This window comes from Podarcis melisellensis (genome assembly GCF_964234715.1).
Source record: "Podarcis melisellensis genome assembly, chromosome: 2".
Classification (NCBI taxonomy): Eukaryota; Metazoa; Chordata; class Lepidosauria; order Squamata; family Lacertidae; genus Podarcis; species Podarcis melisellensis.
This window is the reverse complement of record NC_138529.1, coordinates 78,875,617-78,896,656: the sequence shown is the minus strand read 5'-3', so window position 1 is coordinate 78,896,656 and position 21,040 is coordinate 78,875,617. Positions and strand designations below refer to the sequence as shown.

Below are 21,040 nucleotides of genomic sequence, written 5' to 3'. Positions count from 1 at the left end.
TGCTGCCCGGAGCGCGGGGCGTGCTGAAGCCGCGGCTGGGGGGGAGGAATATTTTTTTTTCTTTATTTCCCCCCAAAAAACCTAGGTGCGTCCTATGGGCCGGTGCATCCTATAGGGCGAAAAATACGGTATTTATCTGCTCACACTGGTATGCTTTCGAACTGCTAGGTTGGCAGGAGCTGAGACAGAGCAACAAGCTGTTACCATATTTTAAACACTTCCTGCTTCCCAAATGGCACCTTTACCCACCCTGATATTATTTAATAATATGCATTATTATTTTCCAGATTTATTAGTTGTTTGCTACAATTGCAAATACACACAATAAAACCACCCACGTCCAAATTCCACAGCTGTTCCAGAAGTCCTGATAGTGTGACTGATGGTGTCAAAAGCTACCGTGAGCTCAAGGAGCATGAAAAGCTCCCCGTCCCCCTGTCACTCATTCACAGTCCCATACGTGTCTACATGATGGGTGTATACTTTCTAAAGCAGTAGCAGAAAAAGAGGAATGGCAGTAAAAATAAAAAAATGAAAGTATACCCTGCAGTTTTAATACTGTTTCCTATTTATTTTCTGCCTGTTGATGTCACGTGGTCTCTTTTCATGGGTGCTCTTCATATTTGGGTGTCCTTCCTTTGAAACTCTTCTTTGCTTTGCTCTTTGCCTGTGCTACAGAAACCTTTTTAGCTCAGTCACCTGCCTGGCTAACGACACTGCTGCCGCCCATGTTTATCCTTTCCTCTGTGTCCATTTTTACAGGGATATGCAACTATGGTACCAGCTCAGAAGTGAAGAACTGGAAAACATGCAAGCGGCTTACTTTGGTTTTAAAGGCAGAAATAACAACAATAACAAAATAAAGAATAAGCCAGTATTTGATGATGGTAGTAATATGGCGTATGACAACCGAGGCTTCTGCAGGTAAGGTAGCCCAGGGTACTGGGTTATGCAGCTTTGCAAGACCAAAACTCTTTAACACATTGAACAGTCTACAAAGTACCTTGGACTGAGGTGGGCTGTTTGCCAAATCAGGGTCTGAACCAATTCTTGAAGTCTGTGGACCCCTGTACTAGACAGCGGCAAATGACTGACTTCTCTGGTGTTCATACAAAGCCCTTTATCATATAGTGGAGCATGAGACAGAGTCATGGGTTTGAGCCCCATGTTGGGCAAAAGATTCCTGCCCTCGTGGACTCTTCCAACTCTAGGATTCTATGACCCCCAACTTAAAGCAATATATTTTTAAAAAACTAATGTCATTTGCCTCTTCTTCCATTCTTGGCTAAGGAGGCAGGCCAGTCTTTAGTACCCCTGAGTGACAACAACAGTAGGGCAATGCCTTCATTTCCATTGAGGACATTGGTGGGGAACCTTGGGCCAATTCCATCCTGTCAAGCCTTACTAACTGGTCTTTAGCACTTTTCCGAGGCCACATTCCTCACCGGCTCTGCTCCACACCATCCTGAAGTGAATTTGCTTGGCAGGAATGTGTCCCTGCTGCTTGCCCAGATGGAGAGATTTGTATGTAGAAACTGCTGACCTGTGTGACTCAAATGCAGCCCCTATCCAAAAACCAGAGTCCCCTTCCTTGCCCTGCCCACTTCTTTGCCTCCGGCTGCCCCATTACCTCGGGCTTGCAGCCACTGGAAGGCTGCCCATGAAGGCAGTGTGTCTACTCCTAATTTAGGGTTTTTTAAGGAGTCGTTTTACTTGTTGTGGAGGTTTTATTTGGTTGAATAAAGAGTGTAGGCGCAGTCTGCAATTTTTCTGGGAAGGAGATTTATTTAGAGCAGCAGGGAGCTGAGCTCTATAAGCTACCCTATAATAGCAATTGTTTTTATTGTCGGATATTCCACTCTTTGTTTTTGAATTTATTACTGCTGCTTTTTTTGCTGCTAGTAGCTGGAAGAGAGTGAACAGTTTAAATGGCAGATGCATGTTGCAATAACACTCGGGCTGAGAGGGTCGGAGGAGATAATGCAAATAAATTACGGTACATTCAATTCAGCTCCTCTGCTTTGACGGATGCCTGATTCTGACTCATAGGCCAATCCTGGGCACTGCTTTGCTCAGCACAGCCTTGTGCTGCAGCACAGGAAAGTACATCAACATATGTGTTCATGCACTGCAACGTTTTACAGGAAATCCCCTAGCCTGCAGACTCTGGTCTACATAGCACAGGGAGCTCTCTTAACAGTTCTTAAGTTGTTGGGGATCTCCTTGGGGGTCATCTTGGCATCAGCAGTACCACATTAGCTGCTTTGTACTAGGTCAGACTTTTTCTTCCATCTGTTGTCTGCTGTGAGTGGCAGCCACTTTCCAGGGTCTCAGGCACAGGTCTCTCATTAGTTGCTGCCTGATCCTTTTAACTAGAGATGCCAAGGATGAAATCTGGACCTGCTGATTGCAAAGCAGGAACCCTACTGCTAGCTTCCACCATGCACCAACCATTCCTGTTTTCTAGTAGCCATCCCTGGAACTGCACATTGTTTTTCCTTTTAGCCCCCCATTTTTTCTGGTGGAATTGCTTTTTTAAAATGTGGTTAGTGTGAATGGTGGGGTGTATAGGGTGTTAGGGATGGAGTAGTACCTCTGGTGGGGCAGGTCAGGCTCCTTCTGGGATAGTTTGTCCACTTCTGATTCCTACCCTGCACTCAGGTCTCACTTGTGGCTCCCAGAAGCTGCCAGCATGCGATAGCGGCCCCACCCTGGGAATGGCTTTGACTGGCCAGCTAAACCAGGTGAGGGTCGCTGATGGGTCTCAAACACTCAGTGAGTTAGGGATTTGCCCTGCGTGCAAAGACAGGCTCTGGCAGATGGAATGGACAAGACCAATAGTGGCTCCAACAGTCAAGAAAACTCTGATCCTAAATCTTTGCTGCCGTGTGTGATTTCATTGGGAGAGGAAAAAAAGGCTGAGGAGTAAATCCTACACCAGGCATAGGCAAACTGGGCCCTCCAGATGTTTTGGGACTACAACTCCCATCATCCCTAGCCAGTGGTCAGGGATGATGGGAGTTGTAGTCCCAAAACATCTGGAGGGCCCAGTTTGCCTATGCCTGCCCTACACCACTCCAGAGTGGAGTCCCTGAGATGGTTGGATGGCGCTTTGTATGCATTATTCTGGCACCTCCAGCCAAGCTTCTGCGACATGCTCTGCTTTCTTTCGGACCACATCAGTGATGCAGTGGTTTGACTTCATCCCCGGAGGCCCACTCCATTGCCTCTTAAGACAGATGGATGCCAGTGACCACAACAGTGTGAATGGCTGCAGTGGCAACTCTCCAGTGTTTAGCTCCCTCCTTAGGATCAAATCTGTGACTGGGGCATGGGCGTGTCCCATTGCTATTTGACATACAAAAACGGAAATGGGCTATGTATTGCAAGCCCACATTTCCTTGCCCAAACCTGAGGTCTTCACCTGAGGCCTTTATTAAAATGTCTCAGCCCACTGAGCTGGCAGGTGGCTAAAAGTGAAAGGATCTTTGTAAACGGGGTGCCACTGCTTTTTTTAAAAAAAAAATCTTGTCACGTTCAACTCTGTTTTAGCTTTGTTGATTTTTGTTCTTTGCTCTCTGTTCTGCTCCTGATCTTACCTGAAGTTCTAATGCCACGTTTTACATTATTGTCTTTTTATTGTGTTATATTGGGGACAGCCAACTAAATCATACTCAGAGTAGACCCTTTAAAATCTCAGAGAACCTTTTGTCATTGGGCAGCACATAAATAACATAAACCAAAGATTAAACAAATAAATTAAAACCTCTCATTTCATATGGTGGTGAGATATTTTTAAAAATTACTTTTGATAGCAGATTCTAGTGAAAGCATTAGCTTGGCTTTTAAAAGAGTGCAGGATAGACCACAGCAAATTCAATTAATTACTGTATAGTTTATCGCTAGCTTTAAACTAGTGTGATGCACCTATTAAAAAACACGGGAAATGGTACGTTTGGTACAAAGTCTAGTGGCTACTTAATCAATTTTTGAGTTTTGAGGGGTTTTACTTATACTTAAAAAGCTAATTACACAGTGATTATATCCTAAGGCACTTCGTCAAAAGGATTAAGAGCTTGCTTTTAATTTTAGACACCTGCGTGTAATGAAGTGCTGAGATTAGAGGAATATGCAGTCCATATTTACATTTCTGGAATTTGTACCGTTTTGTTTACTAAGCAGGACAGTTGTTTTCAATTTAAACACACAAATAAAATATATAAAGCAGCAAATACTTGGCATGCAACAGTCTGTTTCACTAAAATCTCAGAATCTCTACCGTAGTTGGGGGGTGGTGAGGAAGGCCCCCGCCAGGGGCACAGGCAAGGAGGGGGCGCAAAATCTGCTAAAAATATTTCCATAAATATGTCTATAAATAAAAATATCAATTATTGCCTCTTAAGAAAATGTTTTAAATAGAGGGTATTTATATGATATGCGGGGGTCCTGTTTCCCCCTATTTTTTTCTGTGCCACATTCCCTAGGGGGCATAATCTGGACAGTTCTGCCAGGGGCGCAAGATCACCTAGCTACGGCTCTGTCTCTGTTCTGCGGAGCACAGACTGTTTTACTATAGCCCTCACTCAGTTTCAGGGATATGAAGGGATAAGCAAAGCCACACTTCCTGGCTCCATTCTGTCATTCTCCTATAGCTCCATTCATGTGTTATGGAAAGGCATGTCTTAGGTTGAGTCCATGCTCTGCACACTTTGCCCTGGTTTGTATATCGCATTAAACCAGGGGTGGGAAGACCTCAGTCCATGGGCCACATTTCCATCTGTGCAATATTTTTGGGGCCAGATGCCAGGTGCCTGGAGCATTGCATTACCTCCCCCCCCACCTTGCTGCTGTTGCTGCTGCATCACACTGTTGACTCATGTTAAGTTTGTGGTCCACCAAGAGCCGTAGATCCTTTTCACATGTACTACTGGTAAGCCAAGTGTCCCCCATCCTATGTTTGTGCATCTGGTTCTTCCTGCCTAAATGCTGAGCCTTACATTTGTCCCTATTGAAATGCATTTTGTTAGTTTGGGCCCAGTTCTCCAGTCTGTTAAGGTCTTCTGTTAAGGTGATTCCCTGGGAGATGGTGGTGGTTCTAGTGGGCAGAAATAGTTGAAGGTGCCTACAGGAGACTGGACAAGAGCCTTTTGCTGCAAACCCTGCCCCTACTTCATTGCTTGAGTTGGAACCTCATTTTCCCTAATGGTAGGGCCAGCCTATGGCCCATTAATCAAAAATGCCTAACTCTTTTGGGCAATGTAGTAGGTTCTTGAATGCAAATCTATATTCACTAAATGACTTAACAGCCATGGGTGCAATGTATTATGTGGCATGCCTTGAAGCTGACAAATGGGGTGACAGCTTTGCGCATCACTTAAGGGACATTTGTTTTGTAATGAATTAGACAGAATCAAATCTTCTTCTTCATCCTGAACACATAAATTATTGCAAATAGCAAGGCAGTAAAGAGGAATTTGCAGGGTAAGTGCAGTCTGAAGCAGCCTTGTAATACATTATATAACAAATGAAATTGGAAAACAACAAATGAAGTGTCATTGTAACACATTGTTTTTCAAGGTCCCTGTCCTCCCTCCCTCAGTTCTGATTTTCACCACATGGTTGTGCCACTGAAATCTAAGGCTGTCGTGTGAAAAAGCCTCATGTTACGGAGTTGGCTGCACATTCATTCACTGCAGGAAATCCCTTCCTGGGCCTACAGGCGGTGCTGTTCTGAAAAGACTGAACTGGATTTCTTACATTGAAAGTCAGACACTTCCCTTTTCTAGCCAAGTTCCCCTTGACCAAGAGTGTGGTACCTTTTTCACCTCAAGGGACACTTTCCAGGGGTGGGCAGAGCTAAAGGCAAAAGTGGGTGGAGCAACAAATGTGATTTTGTACATTAGGCTAGTTCCTATACAGCCTCACATGCCCCTCCACCCATCCAGGGAAGCAAGAGGCATGATCAGAGCTTGGGGATGCATCCCACCTAGGCAAAAAACACTCAAGGAACAGGGTGGGAAGAGTTTTAAGAGCCAGATAGAGAGGGCCCATATCTGCCCTTGACAAACCGAAAGCTTTTTCCTTGCCCAGTGTTCAGAAATGGCTCTTCTTTCCATTACCTCTTGAGGCAATGGCGGTTGAGCATGCGGGACAAATGCAAACAAGAACCTAAAGAAAATGTTTTGCATTTGACATCCAGTTTGTTTGCATTTTTTAAAGGGCCAAACTCAGTGTGATGTGGGAGGCTGGCAATGTCATGTTTTCTTCCCCTTTGGTCAAAGCAGCCATGGAACAGGTGTGATTTGGATTTGAGAGCTGGTGCTTGGCAGGAGGAATTTATTTCTCTCTCCACTCCAATGGATATTCCAGTGGAAATTGTGTCCCAAAGCTTCTATTAGCTGAAGAGAGGAGGTGGGTAAGACAAGAGCCCCAGCCATTCCTACTTTTAACCAAAGCGTGTAAAGAGATATTCAGAGAAAGATTTTAGGAGCAGGGCCATAGCTCCGTGGCTGTGCCTATGCATCACATACAAGAAGCCCAAAGTCCAGTCCTTACTATTTCCAGTTTTAAAGACCAGCTAAGCAGATGATGGTGTAAACAATTTTTGCTTAAGACCCTCAACAGTGGATAATTCTGGACTAGATGGGTAAATCATCTGATGGCATAAAGTAGTTTCCTAAGCTGAGGAATGTTAATCTAGTTTGGCCTTCAGAGCTATAGATGCTGAGTATTGTTATATTTATATATTTTCTGGCATGATTGTTTTCAGAAGATTTGAATGCTACACACACACTGCACACCATCCCACTTTTCAAAGGCTCAATATTCCCCACTTTGCCACAATTTTATCTAGCTGAAATGCTAATGGGGAAAAAGCCCTGGTTCAGTGAACTAATTGCTGGGTGACTTGTAAAGGCTGTGCATTTGACTCTAGGTGTAAGAGGCTGTGTTTTTTCCATTAGGAGCAGCTGGCGTGTATTTTCATGAAAAATCTTTTTTTTTTTTTTTGTAGGGCTGCTAATTGGTGCACTTCTACAGAAGTATTTACTGGGTATTTTTAGAAGTTGCCTCTGAAGGACTGAGATGCTGTGGCTTTTCTGAAGCATTGATTCAGAATGCTTTAGCGCTGTGTGTTATGAACAAAAAAGGGAAAATCCCTTAACAAGCAAGTGGCCCGTTTAGCAAAAACAAGCAAAGCGAGCATCCAGGGGAAAAACAAAAACAAAACAGCAATATCTTGGCTGCATTTGAAAAGGAAGGAATAAATGTACACAATGAAATAGGCTGTTGCCTGCGAGAGGCTATGCAAAAAATAAGGGAGTCGACCATGTTTGGGGTCAGAGGGTGGAGATCACTTGGAGTATGGAAGATTAAGGGTAAGTGGGAGGTGGAAACGGAAGAGAGACTAGAATGACAGTTGGAGTGATGGTTGGAATTTATGTCAGAGGACTGTTGCAAGAGAGGGAGAGGGTGGGAAGCAGAGGTATTAACTGACCGGGAATAGGTTTCAGAGATTAGTAGGTCTTCCTAATTCATCCCACACTTCAGTTTACTTTGAATTTGTTTTACTGCTCCTCAAATAAACGCTCTTGTCTGTTAACTGTGGGCAAATGTCAGTGAAACCCCTGCACTGACAGAGAGTATGAACATGCTACCTGGGTATCTACACAGTGCTTTTAGCACAGACAGCGACACAAGCCCCTTAAAGAGCTAAAAAATGTTTTGCTGTCACAGCTAAGCATAGCCACAATTTAGGGGAAAGAAGTGCAAAGTCAAATTAGGGAACTGATCTCCCCGTTTTTTATATTTATGGTAGGAATATAAAGTGTGGAATTCAATGTCACACTGTAGGCTGAGCCTAGTCCATGCCAGGGAATCCGAAATTGCAGGTAGTGCAAAATGCAGCTGAAAAATTGCTGATCAGCACAGTTGCATAAAATCATAGAACACTGTGCTTGAAAGATCTGCACGGGCTGCTTGTAGTGGAACCTAATTCAAGGTGCTTGGGTTAAAGCCCCAAACGGCTTGGGACTCCATAATCTAGAGGAGCATTTGCCCCTGTGAGTTGCAGGAGAACTTCTTTTGACTGTGCCATCACCTAGTGAAATCTGGATGATTTGAACTCTGGATATTAATATTATCATTTTATTATTCATTAAATTTATATACCACCCTTCACCCAAGTATTTCACGGTGGTTCACAAGATTAAAATGCAGGATAAATGCTCAAAATAAATAGGGCTTTTGGTATACTCTTCCCAAACCCTTTGATTAAGATAAATTTTAGTTGTATTATAACCATGAAATTATGTTATAAAATCTTGTTGCAAACATTGTACTCTGTATGCTTTGTCATATTCAAGCCATTATTGTTTCCACAACAGCTGCATTATTCCCACCAAAATGTTGTGTATTGTAACACAAGCGAAAATTTCTACCCGCCACCTTTCAGAAGAAATTCCAGTGCAAAGCAATTTCCAATGTCAATCAGGAAACAGAAGAGCATACTTGTTATGTCTTACAGTGCTGAAGTCTTATTACAAGTCCTGTTCGCATTATTATCATTAGGAACAACACAAAGGGGAATTAAGTTGATTCTTCTGAACTCAACTGGTGATCACTTGTCTTTTTCTATCTGTTGTATAATGAATGGAGGGATGCAAACAGAGATCAAAGCTGCACACAACAACAAAATAAGACAGCCTCCCGCTGATCCAGCAAGACAGATCTGCTTATGAATGCAGCCTTCTGCATGCATTTGCTGATATGGGTGTCCATGTGGATTCTCATCAGAACACTAATGAATTGGAGAAATGCATTTTTAAAAACCAAATAGACTTATCAAAGTGTTGAGAAGAATGAACAATGATCTATCAGAGTGGCCAAAGAGTGCAAATAATACATCACATACAACGCTTCCACCCTCTTAGTGTCCATGGGCATTTTTTTAAGAAATCCTAGAGTTCCTTTTCATACAAGTATACAAGCTTGTGGTGGTCTATGAAACCATCCTTCTGATAAAGGGATGCCATATTTTATCAAAGTCACCAGGTGTGGCAATATTTCACAATATCCCATACATGCATCTCTCTTTAAAAAGCTGGAATATGAGTCCTTCCAGCCTGCCATTTCATGATCTCTCTCATGTTGCCCCAAATCTTATCACATGTTCACATTCCCTCTATATGTGCCATTAATCCCATGAGCCTTATACCCCTTCAAGCACAGTGGAGACATTTCCTTTTTTTACCAGTGGGGATGTGCAACTTGGGCACCAGACATTAATGCACAACTAGTTGCTTATCTCTTCAGCCCATGATGACAGGGGAGTCTCTTAACCTCTAACAGGTGAAATTGTTACTAGGATTTTATATGCTGATGCAAGTGAAGAATTTGGCCAGGCAATTTCCTTTAGACATTGAGCAGAACCGGGCACTGAGTTAGATGTGCAGAAGTGGCCTTGATTTCAACAGAATGCACGTGCATATAATATAATGGTACACTACGTTGCGATTGCTATAAAGAGTTGACAGTAAAAGGAACCAATGATATGGCTGAGGGAAACAAGATTTTGCGTGTATGTGGTGGGGTCAAAATTTTTGAAAACATGTTCCTAGCTCCCTCCTCTCCCACAACTTCTAGCATCTATACCTGCAGTGGACAAATCATACTGAGTCAGATCGTTGTTATTTGAGTCAATTCGAATTTATCAAGGCTTTCATATCTACTCCTTGGTGGCATTTGCACACTATCTAGCCACATGCAAAGGGCATCGTTTATCCAAATATCATTTGTTTTCTTTGACACTCTCCAAAAGACTCTTCAACACTCCGACATAAAGCTTCAGAGAACACTATCACTCTGGGATCAATTATAGAAGTTGGAAAGCAACTGTAGTGTAAAGAGAATGTAACTTTTAAAAAAAAATGCTTCTATCTGGAAGGGTTCTTTCTTTTTTAAAAACACCTCCTGACAGAGGCCTTGATAATAAAAGTAGTTTTTATGTGTCACCTGGTATCTAGCAATCAGATATAAATGCAGAAAGCAACCACACCTTTTCCCTGAAGTAATCTTTATCTTCCTGCCTCCTTTCCTCCCTTGTCGTTATATCACTTTGGCTTTTGACCTGCAACCACTTGTATTATTACCTCAAGAAAATTGAATTCTGTATATGACACAATAGGGGAAGCACGTGCCTTTGACAACATACGGGATAAAGGAAAATGTTACCTGTAACTGCTGTAGCCTTCCCCCTTCTCCAAAGCTGATTCCTATAAGTCAAAAATTAGGTCAATAACATTTTGTGTTGGATGTCGGTTTCCAACGTTTGATTGGAAAATCTTTATCCTTTGATTTTTCTGTGGCTTCTCAAAGTACTTGCTTTTGAACCGTGTATTTTACAACGTGTTGCCCTTGAACGGCAGTTGTTAAGCAATCTGCACACCTCTACAGTACTTCCTGTTGAAATATATTGATTCCCTTTTTGGCTGTGCTAAGCTAATATGAGAAAAACGTGGATGTCTCTTCTGAGAAATAGCTTCAGGGATCTCTAATCCAGTAGCCCACACAACACACCTATTATTATTATTATTATTATTATTTAAAAAGACTTGTATTTATCGTACCTTGGTTTTTGAACAGCTTAGTTCACGAACAACTTGGAACTTGAACTCCGCAAACCCAGAAGCAGGTGTTCTGGTTTGCGAACTTTGCCTCAGATCTAGGAAGAGCTCCACAAGGTGGAATTTTAAAAAAGGTTATTTATATATGCTACTACTGTGGCCCGTGTTTTGTTAGCCCCAAAATGGAAAACAAGTGAGGTCCCAACTAAAGAAAAATGGCAACTTAAGTTGACAGAATATGCTCAACTTGCAGGCTTATCATATAGAATAAGAGAACAGGAAGAACATACGTTTAAAGAAGATTGGAAAACGTTTATTGAATATATGATAAATAATTGTATACAGCTGAAAACACTGGCAGCATTAAGATAAGTCCAACACAGTGTAAACAAGTTTTGATGGATGCAATAATGGAATAATGAGTGGTATAGTTTTTGTAAAATATTCAGGGATTTATGATATGTAAAATGAACCATGGAAAAATAAGAAGGGAAGTCATTGACATCTAAAGGATGTAAAATGAGTATTTTAAATTGTAAAACAGAAAACTTAATACAAATTATGTATAGATATGATAAGCAAATCTAAACAGTGAGGGAGGTAACTGAACCTCCCAAGGAAGGGACAACTCCCTGTCTTGTGGTACCAGACAACAGGCCTTGGTTGGCAGACCTGGGCGATGCGTGCTATATTTATTGGGTATTCTAGATTTTTATCTGCTCTGCTATTTATTGACAACTTCTTTACTGCGGTGGCGGGGGGGGGGAGGGGAGAAGAGAGAAATCCAATGACAATACTATATCAAGGCTATAGTTTTATCTAAATTTTTAAAAGGTTTCTTTTCTTTTCCAGCTTCCATGACGAATGGGCTGGAGGCATCACAGAGACTGGCTGTTTTGGAGAAAACGATTTACACAGCAAACCAGCCAAACCCAGCAGTGCACTTGGTAGACAGCTGGGACCGGGGCATAACGTTGCCATACATACCATAAGTACGATACATGTTGTCGAGGTCTATGGGCATGAAAAGGAACCACAGGGGACAATGGATACTCATTTACCTGGATAGGCAGTCTCATAAATGCAACGAAGGATTTGCTGGACCAAAGCCAAATGTGAATAGAGATACCTGCTGAATGTGCCTTAAAACACTGTATAGAAATGAATCACTGCATTGTTCCCATGTATCAGTTACAATAAACGTCAGAATATCGACAGATTTAACAGATCTGACAAATGTTATTTGAAAATGCATTCTGTTTTTTTTGTTTTTAAATTAAACAGTACATCTCAGAATTTAACAGCAAACCATTTCTGCAATTTGCTTTCCCAAAAAGAAGGTGATCCTATCATGAAAACAAGGAAACACGTATATCCGGTATATGTTTCTGTATCTCTGTTCTTAACAGTTTGTACTTTTGCTGCCTGTGAAGGTTTTTGACAGCAACAAGGACAAATGCACATGACTGCGAATTTATTTTATCCTCTGTTTTTATAAGCATATCAGATAATACATGAAATGTATTTTTTCACAATAAATATGAGGGGATTATAATAAAGATTTTTAATTAAGAAAAAAATGTAAATTTAGATGTGATTTCATTGTTCAGATTCTGAGAAAACCTTCCATTTCTAACTTTTATTTTTAGTTTCTCATACCTCAGCTAGCCCATATTAAAGATATCCATTTACTTAAAAGATTTCTATCCTGCCTTTCCCACATATGGCTGTCCAAGGCAGCTGGGGACACGGGTGGCACTGTCGTCTAAACCACTGAGCCTCTTGGGCTTGCTGATCGGAAGGTCGGCGTTTCAAATCCCCGCAACGGGGTGAGCTCCCATTGCTCTGTCCCAGCTCCTGCCAACCTAGCAGTTCGGAAGCATGCCAGTGCAAGTAGATAAATAAATACTGCTACAGGGGGAAGGTAAACGGTGTTTCCGTGTGCTCTGGTTTCTGTCATAGTGTCCCGTTGTGCCAGAAGCTGTTTAGTCATGCTAGCCACATGACCCAGAAAGCTTTCTGTGGACAAATACTGGGTTCCTCAGCCTGAAAGCGAGATGAGCGCCACACTCCATAATTGCCTTTGACTGGGCTTAACTGTCCAGGAGTCCTTTACCTTTACCTTTACCAAGGCAGTTGGCATACAATTAAAACAAAACAACAGTTTGAAGGCAAAAATCAAACTAAAACATCAGACGAAAAGCTGCAGTCACTTCGGATAGAATGAAAGCTTATTCATAAACTCAAACCCTTGAAAGCCTTTGCTGAACAAAAGCTTTCATCAAATGCTCAAAATAATTCAGGCATTATGTTATTTGTGTTCAAATGGACTCATTTAGGGGGCTCAGGGATGCAAATACCGGTAGAGACAAAAGTCGGTATTTATTCACACACTAAGCTTTGGAGACATTGCTGGCCACCATCTTGGATGGCTTTAAAAGAGGATTACACAAATTTGTGAAAGAAGAGATTATCAGTGGCTCCTAACCCTGATGGATATGTTCTCCCTTCACTGCTGGAGGCACTGTACTTCTGAACACCAGTTTCTGGAAACCGCAGAAGAGGAGAGTGCTGCTGTGTTCAGGCTCTGCTTATAGGCTGGAAACCACGGGAGGGGAAGTGTTTGTGATGGGTTTTTGCTCATCGAATGGCTCTTCCACAGGAACTTGAAGACAGAGTGATGAACAGAGAGGGGGAAGCTACAGGGATGCTTATAACATATTATACTTCTAGATGGGAAATTCAAAACAGAAATGATTCATTGGCTGAACCGATACAGTAAAGGTAAGGTATGGTCCACATGAAGCCCCTTTCATTGGTGGCAGAGGTATTGCTGTGCTGCTGTTTTGCACGAATGAATCGCTGCTCATGGGGCACAGCGTACTACACGGTATCAGCCTTGCTTATAATGCATGCAAAGGGCACTAAAAAGGAGGAGGGCCTTCAGTCACGTGGGGATCAGGTGGTGCTTGAAAGGACACCGTTAAAAAACCTATGTGCACTGACAGTTAATGCAAGTTAATGGAGAGTGCAATCTCTACTTTAACTTGTATGGGGAAGAAAATCCCACCCCAGCTGTTTTTGAGGTTCAGCATCTTCTCCCTTCTGCCTGCAAGTTTATGGGGAGAGTGCCCTTTTCCAATGGGAGTTAATAGAAAGAGAAGAGACTAGGCCCCATTAACAACTGGGAGGAGGAGGAGAAGCCCAGACTCAATGACACTTGGGGTAACAGGGTCCTGACTGGAGAGTGTGAGGTTCTCCCTCCCCACCAACTGTTTACGGAAAACCCGTACTGCCAGTGTAATCATATTCCTCCCACAATCACAAGTGTAGCTTCACCCCAGTTGAAATGGAAGGTTCAGGGGAAAGAGCTTTCGAATTAAGCACAGATATCTACATGGCATTGAGAAGTAGCATTAAACAAAACTGAGGAGGGCTGTCCAGTTGTTGAGAGTAAAATGGAACATAAACCTCATACCTACAAATTCACTCCCACCTTCCATCAAAGTTAAAGGTTGAAGATGGGAAGTTGGGGGGGGGCACTTTGGTAATGTGTTGCCCTGAGTGAGGACAAAACTGGGTGCACCCCACCCCCAACTTTGAGTAGGTACTACTACTAATTTTATTATATTCTGTGCATGAGAACTGCCCTCACTGCCCTAAATCTGGCTGTGCCGAGATGAGAGTGGTGTAGAACCAGCTCTGCAGGATCAAATCTATGCACACCAGTTATAGATTATAGTGTAACAGGCCACTTGTTCACGGGATTCCAGGGGTCTTGACTCCCAACCAGTGTCTGTGCTTCTTTGGAGAACTGAGAATGCAGAGGAGGCTATAGTAGCTTTTAAAAATATGATTTATTCACATATTTACACCTGAATCTAAATGGAGGGAGTCCAGATCTTACTACATGGCCATCTCAAGAGGGGCTTGTTCCCCACAGCAGTGCAGCAGGTAGAGTCCAAGGCTTCTCTCTCCCTACTTGCCTTCAGCCAGCCTGCCAAAATGGTTATGGGCTTCTCTCAGCTATCCCAAGTTTTCTGCCAAAGGCCCCAAACTCTTCCTATGACGTCATGCCCAGTTACCCTGGCAACCTTCCAAATCCCGTCTCTGTTTACACTTCAGGGCGGGGGGGCGGGGGAGAGGACAGTTCTCTTGAATTGCCAATGGCCCTCAATAGCCTGTATTGTTTCTTAATGGTTCTAGCTTGAACAGGTCACTTTGTATAGGCTAGCCCAGGAATTCCTCTGCAGCTAAAATTTCTCCCATCTTATCCCAAATGGTCAAAATCTTACCATTTATTAATTTCTTGGGTTTAGGTGGATCCCATCCTCCCAAAAACCTATAACAATAGCAGTAATAGTGACCAGCTGGTTCACATAGTAGTAGAACAATGCAAGTCACCATAAAAGGTATCAAAAAAGTAGGATGAAAAAACCCAGAATGAAGGTGGCAGGAGTCGCAATATTGCTACAGGTTTGGGGCATGTGTTGTGTGCCTTGTGAGTGGGCAAGAAATGGCTGGAGCAAGAGATAAGGACTAATGTGAAGCAATAGGTGTGTATACAGAAGTGACAATATTAGAACACTGTAATTTATTTAAACAATCTGGTACTATTAACTGCAGAGTTACAGCTATAGAAATAAACTGCACTCAGATCATTTCGCGATGCGAATATGCTTTGTTTGTGACAGCTATCCCCTCCGGGACTTGCTTTATTGCTCATGTAAAAATTACTTATCATCAGAAAAAAGTGCATGAGAAAGATGAGAGCAGTGGAGACTATTAAGCCAACACATAAAGAGAACCCGTTCATTAAATTAACCTCTTCCAGTGTTTACCATCTAATGAACTTCGGCAGGCAGCTCCTGTGGGTTCACTTTTGCAGTGGCAGCACAAAAGAGCATTCAGTCCTGGACAAGCCATCCTTCCAGGGAAGTCCCCACCTCTGAGCTCCCACTACACAATCTGTACAAGATGTTACTGGCTTTCTGTTGGTCCTAGCAGGGTGAGCCAAGCCGCTTCCAACAGGAGCCCAAGTAAGTCCATAAAGGCACTGAAAGAATGAGGACTTCTAGAATGAGGACTTCCACTGGCCCACCTTCAACACCACTAGTGCTCTCTGGCCAGATTCTTGGGGGGGGGGTGCAACGGGTTGGACCCTTGGGATACATTCCAACTCTACAATCTTTGATTCTGTAGGGCAAAGGCCTCCAGGGTACGGTTAGGCTACCCAGGTACCTTTTACCCTGGGTGGCCCATTATTATCTAAGGTAGTTCTGGTTTGTATGCATTTATGGGTTAATTGGACACTGTGGTTTTACCAGACATACAAAGGGGTACTATCACACCAGAGGTCTGATGCTAGACCTAATTAGGTTGTGGGCCAGAGCCTTCCCACCATATGAACTTGCATATGGGTAAACCTGATTTCTGAAGCAAGAAGTGTACTTTTTCAAGATAAGATGCTTAGACCTTCCCAGTGGCGCAGTGGATCAAGGCATCTGGCTGTTAACCAGAAGGTTGGTGTTTGAGCCTGTGGGCAGGATTCGTGTACCTACCAACTTTAAGATTCTGTGTCTATGAGTCATGGCTGAGATATTCTGAGAAGAGATGTTTCTTCCTGCATGAGAAAAAAGCAGCAAGCTCAATAATATGGTGCTTGCCACCTTCATTTTTTAAAAGTATTAAATATATAGGTTTTTTATTTTTAAAAAAACTGCTGCAGTTATTAATTTGGGGCAACTTTTAGGTTGATTGATAGTTTTACAACTGATTAATCTGTTATATTAAACATTGTACTCCTGCTATTTAGATGCCTGGGAACTATGCCATGGGAAATTTGTAAAAAGGTTTCACAGTCGTTTTTTAAAACGTTTCTGCCAGGAACAAAACTTCTGTGGGAAGTATGCAATGTTTTGTTACAATGTGTGCCAGTACACCTGTTGGCACATCCCATTTTAAGCACTTAAGGCAGCTTTTGCAGAAGCAATTGTTGGAACAGGCTGGAGAAGTTCAATAGAAGCGATTGTGTGCGTACATATATAATAGCTTTACTCAAGTGTTTTTAAAACTGCAAAAGCCTCACTGCTTGATATTAAAGGACAAATGTGATCAGGTCACAGTGACCCCTTTCTTCCGTTGTGAACCGTTTAGAGAGTCGGCATCCATTTATTTTCCAAGGGCGGAATGAAGACCTCTGCTGGCCAAAGCCTTAACGTGGCTCTCAGATTTTACTTTCGCTTTTCGCCCTCCCGAAGGCGTCACTGAACTTCCGTTCCTGACAGCAACTTCAGTAAGGGGACAGATTTTCAACTTGGCCGATTTCATGGATTTATTTCAGCCATAGCAGGAAAAGCTGCCAAACCCATGGACAATGCTCTTCAGAAAATGTAAGTCATAGTGAATTATTTTTCCTAAAGCTTATGTTCATAAAGAGGTGGGATTTTTAAAAAGACAAGACAAAAAGCCTTGCTTTGAAAACAAGAGCAGCTGTAAGTGACTTTGGGGGGGGGGGGAAGGGAGTGCCTGCCTGCAAATCTGATTCACCCAGACGTGGTCCCTTTTCTGTGAATGTCTTTTGCATTCTTATTGCTGGGATATGTCATTCTTCCTGTTCATTATCTTTAACAAAGAATCTGTCTGTACAGCGATGATAGGAAAATAGTACATATGGTCTGCTAACCCTTTTCAACTGAAAATAATATTTTGGGACTTGTTCTTCAGTATAAAGCTTTCTGCTTTTGTTTTCTACACCTGGCAACATAATATTTTAGTATATATTTAGCACATCATAAGGACATGCAATGAAACATTATGCTTGAAGGGAAAGGTTTCCACACTGATAATGCTTTTTGCGGATCAAAAATAGACGCACATTCTTCCAGTATAACTACTGTGACCAATATTATCATGCGATGGCTGTGGGTTTGCTTTCAAAATTATTTAGATTAGTGTTTTCCTTCCAGCTTGGAAGTACAATTGTAACCCCCCCCCCAAAAGCACTTTCCCGGACCTTTCTGTAAAATGGAGGATTTATTGGGGGGGGGCACACACAGTTCCTTAGCAATGGCAAACTTTAAGGGTCCTCTTACATAATCTGCCATACCAAGGCTGCTTCAGATGTTGCTCTTGGTTCCTATCAGTTCACCAGGACATGGATTGACATGATTAGTTTGCAACAACTCCTTGGTTGCTAGTATAATGATAGTCAACATTGGCTAATAAATGGGGTCCCATGAGGGTTTGTATTTTCTTGCTTCTAGACCTTTTGACAATACATCTGGGTTGCAGAACTAGCAGTAGCATCACATTGTACTGCTTCCATCCCCCAGCCAAAGCATTTTCACCAGTAAACAAAAGCTCAAAAATCTATGAACCACTCTCCCAACAATACTTTCCCATTGCTTCTCCTCATCCCCGCTGGTGCATCAGAGACAGTGAGAGCTCAGCATGAGGACTGCATAAGCCATAAGGCAACGCCCTACCATGTTGATCTAAGAATGCCTGTGAAATGCAGGCACAACAGAGGGTTATTTGTTTCTAAGGGTGTTGCCCGGGTTAATATCTAATGCAACTCCAATTGCCATTTCAATTTGTGAACTCCACCCAACTCATTCTATCCGAAACAACAAGCCTGGCATTGTTCCCATGGCCAGTTACGCCAAAGTGAGGAGAGCTTCCGATTAGTTCAGGCTCTCATCTTTACCTATATTTCCTTCATTTTATGCATATTAAAAAATGATTCATGATTGAAATAAGGGCAGCGTTCCTCACCCTTGTGCCCTCCTGATGCTTTGGCTGTGGCTGATGGGAGGATGGTGGTTCAAATCGTGTGTAGCAACCATGTTTATCCAGGGGTTAGTTATAAACTTAGCACAAAATGGACCGATTATTTTAATGTGCAACAATTCAAGCATCACACTGGGAATGAGTATGAAAACATTGCCGGTGTGATGTAATTGTCCGTGTTGTGTTTGGGCATGGCAACCCAATATTCAAATCACAACTATGAGCCAGCTCAGGAACATTCAGAGTTCTCTGCCAAGAACAATTGAGGTGTAAAAGAAGAGAAGTACATCGCTAAACATTTGGGGACATGGGCATAGCCAAGGGGGGCAGCTGCCTCCCCATCATGTAAAACAATAGAAATACTTAACTGACCAATCCCGTCTATTCTGTCCCCATCCCCAAAGTTCAGTCACCCCTAACAAAAATCCTGGCTATGTCCATGCTTGGGTACATACACCTGGCAGTCATAAGCTGGAAAGCTGTTTCGCTTGGCAAAGAAACACAAGTCTAACTACCTGCTCAGTATGGTTTTTAACATATCAAGAGTTGTATTCAAAGTAGCACAGGTTTGTCCCATCCATTCAAATATTTCTGCCTGCACTATGGGACTTTCCCCCTCTCCTCCCTCCATGTGCCTCCTAAATCAGTTCTAGGGGTTTTTGCCAACCTTCCGGAGCAGATTTGGGAAGTGTACACAGAGTGTACACAGAGGGAGATGATGAGTCCAGCCGTGCAAGCAGAAACCCTTGCAGTGATGGGGTGTTAAGTTTGATACTGCCCTTACATTTTAATATCTCAATTATATGCCCAAAATTTGTTGTGTCCTAATGAAGATCCCTTAGAGTGCAAAGCATGTATAGCTCCAGTTATATGAGGATTTTTGAATACAAATGGCCTGGGTGACATGTATGTGGTTTGGCCCCCAAAGTGGCTGCTGGGCCTTCAATAGCTTCTGCTGCACATCCTAATGGTTTAGGGCTCTCAGAAGCTTACAACCTCTGAGGATTTCTCAGCTGAAAGGACTCACACCAGGGTGGTTCATTTGGTTAGTGTATGCAGAGGACTCATTTTGAAGAATGAAGATGAGTTAATCATTCCTTACCAAGTTATGCATCCCTCATTATCACAAATCGCTTTCCAACCCTGAGACAAATATGTTGCACTCCCTAGCAGACTTAGAGAACAATTCTTTGCTCAGAGGGAAGTCCCACTGAATTCCATTGGGCTTACTCCCAGGTGAGAAGATATAGATGCCTAGTTTCTTAAGAAACAGCCGATTTTATTACCCTAAGGTCTGAGCTGTAGATTGTCAATCATGTCAGCAACAGGTCAATTTTGTGCAGTTAAAATAATATTTTAGTTTCATATTTAATGTTGATCTAATTATGACAGTGCTAATCAGATGCCCAGGATGGGAAATTAGGGTGTTGGATCAGTGTGATTTCTGCTTTCAATCTTAGATCTGTATTTAGCCACTGTTGCCTATGGGGCACTGCCCCAATGATACATGCATGATACATGCAGTCTTGTGGGTTTGCCTATGATCACAGCCGTTTAGCAATAACCAAATAATGCATATCCGTTTAGCAATAACCAAATAATGCATACACAACACTTTTGCATATACGCCATAATCCATACGGATTTATTTATTTTACAAACTTATATTTTTAAGTTTCTGTTTTTATCTGCATTTTTGCGAACTTTATTTGTGGGTCTCTAAAGAGACACTGTGGTGCAGATGGAATTACACCCTGATTACTTGTAATGAAAGTTACTTACAAGAAGGGGGGCCTGGGATCGCAGCATCAAATCCTAGCTAGGGAAGTGCTTTTTTATACTACAAAACATATCAAAGTGCATTTTATCTCCTAGCTGCACACAAATGGATGAGCTCGTTTCTAATAATAATAATAAACTGCATATGCAAATTAGAAAAATGTAGATTTTTTAAATTTGAGAACTTATGTGAAAAAATAAATTATGTTGTTTGAAATTGTACAATTAATTGTTTCCAAAAGTGGCGATTAATTTTCTGTGTCTAAATTTATGTTCACCGTTCAAACTACAAGAAAATTAAATGTGCCATCAGCTCTTATTTATAGTCATGAATTATATTTCAATTCACAGGATAAGAAATGGAAATGGAAACGCTGATAGAATTTTGTCCTTCGGTTCAATATTGTTCCTATCTAAGCATTTCAAATTGGTTACAAATTTAACCTTTTAGAGCTTTGATAATTATACCACTAGAAAGAAATAATTACAACTACAGAAAATGTTTTACAGAGCAATTCCATGCATGTCACTTGGGAAGTAAATACACATAGGCGGTGCTTTTTTTCTGGAGGTACGCATACCCCTAAACATTTTGTGAATCTAAGTTTGGCCTCATTGAGGAGAAGTATTTCAAGATGAGTAGGAAAATGAGTACCCCCTAAACATTTTTTAAGGAAAAAAAGCACTGTACATAGGAGACTTAGAATGACAATGAATCAAATACTCCATCCATTGCACTGAAGTGGCTCACTTTGCGACAGCCTATATGTGTGTGGATGCCTATATAGAGATTATAATCCCTGCCATAGGCATATTTGAATAAATCCTCATACGCCATTGGGAAACGC

General features: G+C 42.1%; 2 protein-coding genes across 4 annotated transcripts in view; both read left to right on the top strand.

Annotated features, from left to right (window-relative positions):
• The window catches only part of SUSD3 (sushi domain containing 3), a 46,579-nt gene extending 34,707 nt beyond the window's left edge, over positions 1–11,872 (top strand). Inside the window, exons 4-5 of the mRNA XM_081898353.1 lie at positions 763–924; positions 11,475–11,872. Coding sequence (XP_081754479.1) covers positions 763–924; positions 11,475–11,691 — 379 coding nt within the window. The 3' untranslated portion in view covers positions 11,692–11,872. The remainder of the gene's footprint in view (positions 1–762; positions 925–11,474) is intronic.
• Positions 11,873–16,616: 4,744 nt separating this feature from the next.
• CARD19 (caspase recruitment domain family member 19) overlaps positions 16,617–21,040 on the top strand; it is a 31,903-nt gene continuing 27,479 nt past the window's right edge. Inside the window, exon 1 of one of the 3 annotated variants that reach the window (XR_014165043.1) lies at positions 16,617–17,014. Coding sequence is in view for 2 of the 3 variants with exons in the window: in XM_081898362.1 (XP_081754488.1) it covers positions 16,999–17,014 (16 nt within the window). In the remaining variant the exon portion in view is untranslated. The remainder of the gene's footprint in view (positions 17,015–21,040) is intronic. The other 2 variants (XM_081898362.1, XM_081898363.1) reach the window with 2 other exon arrangements.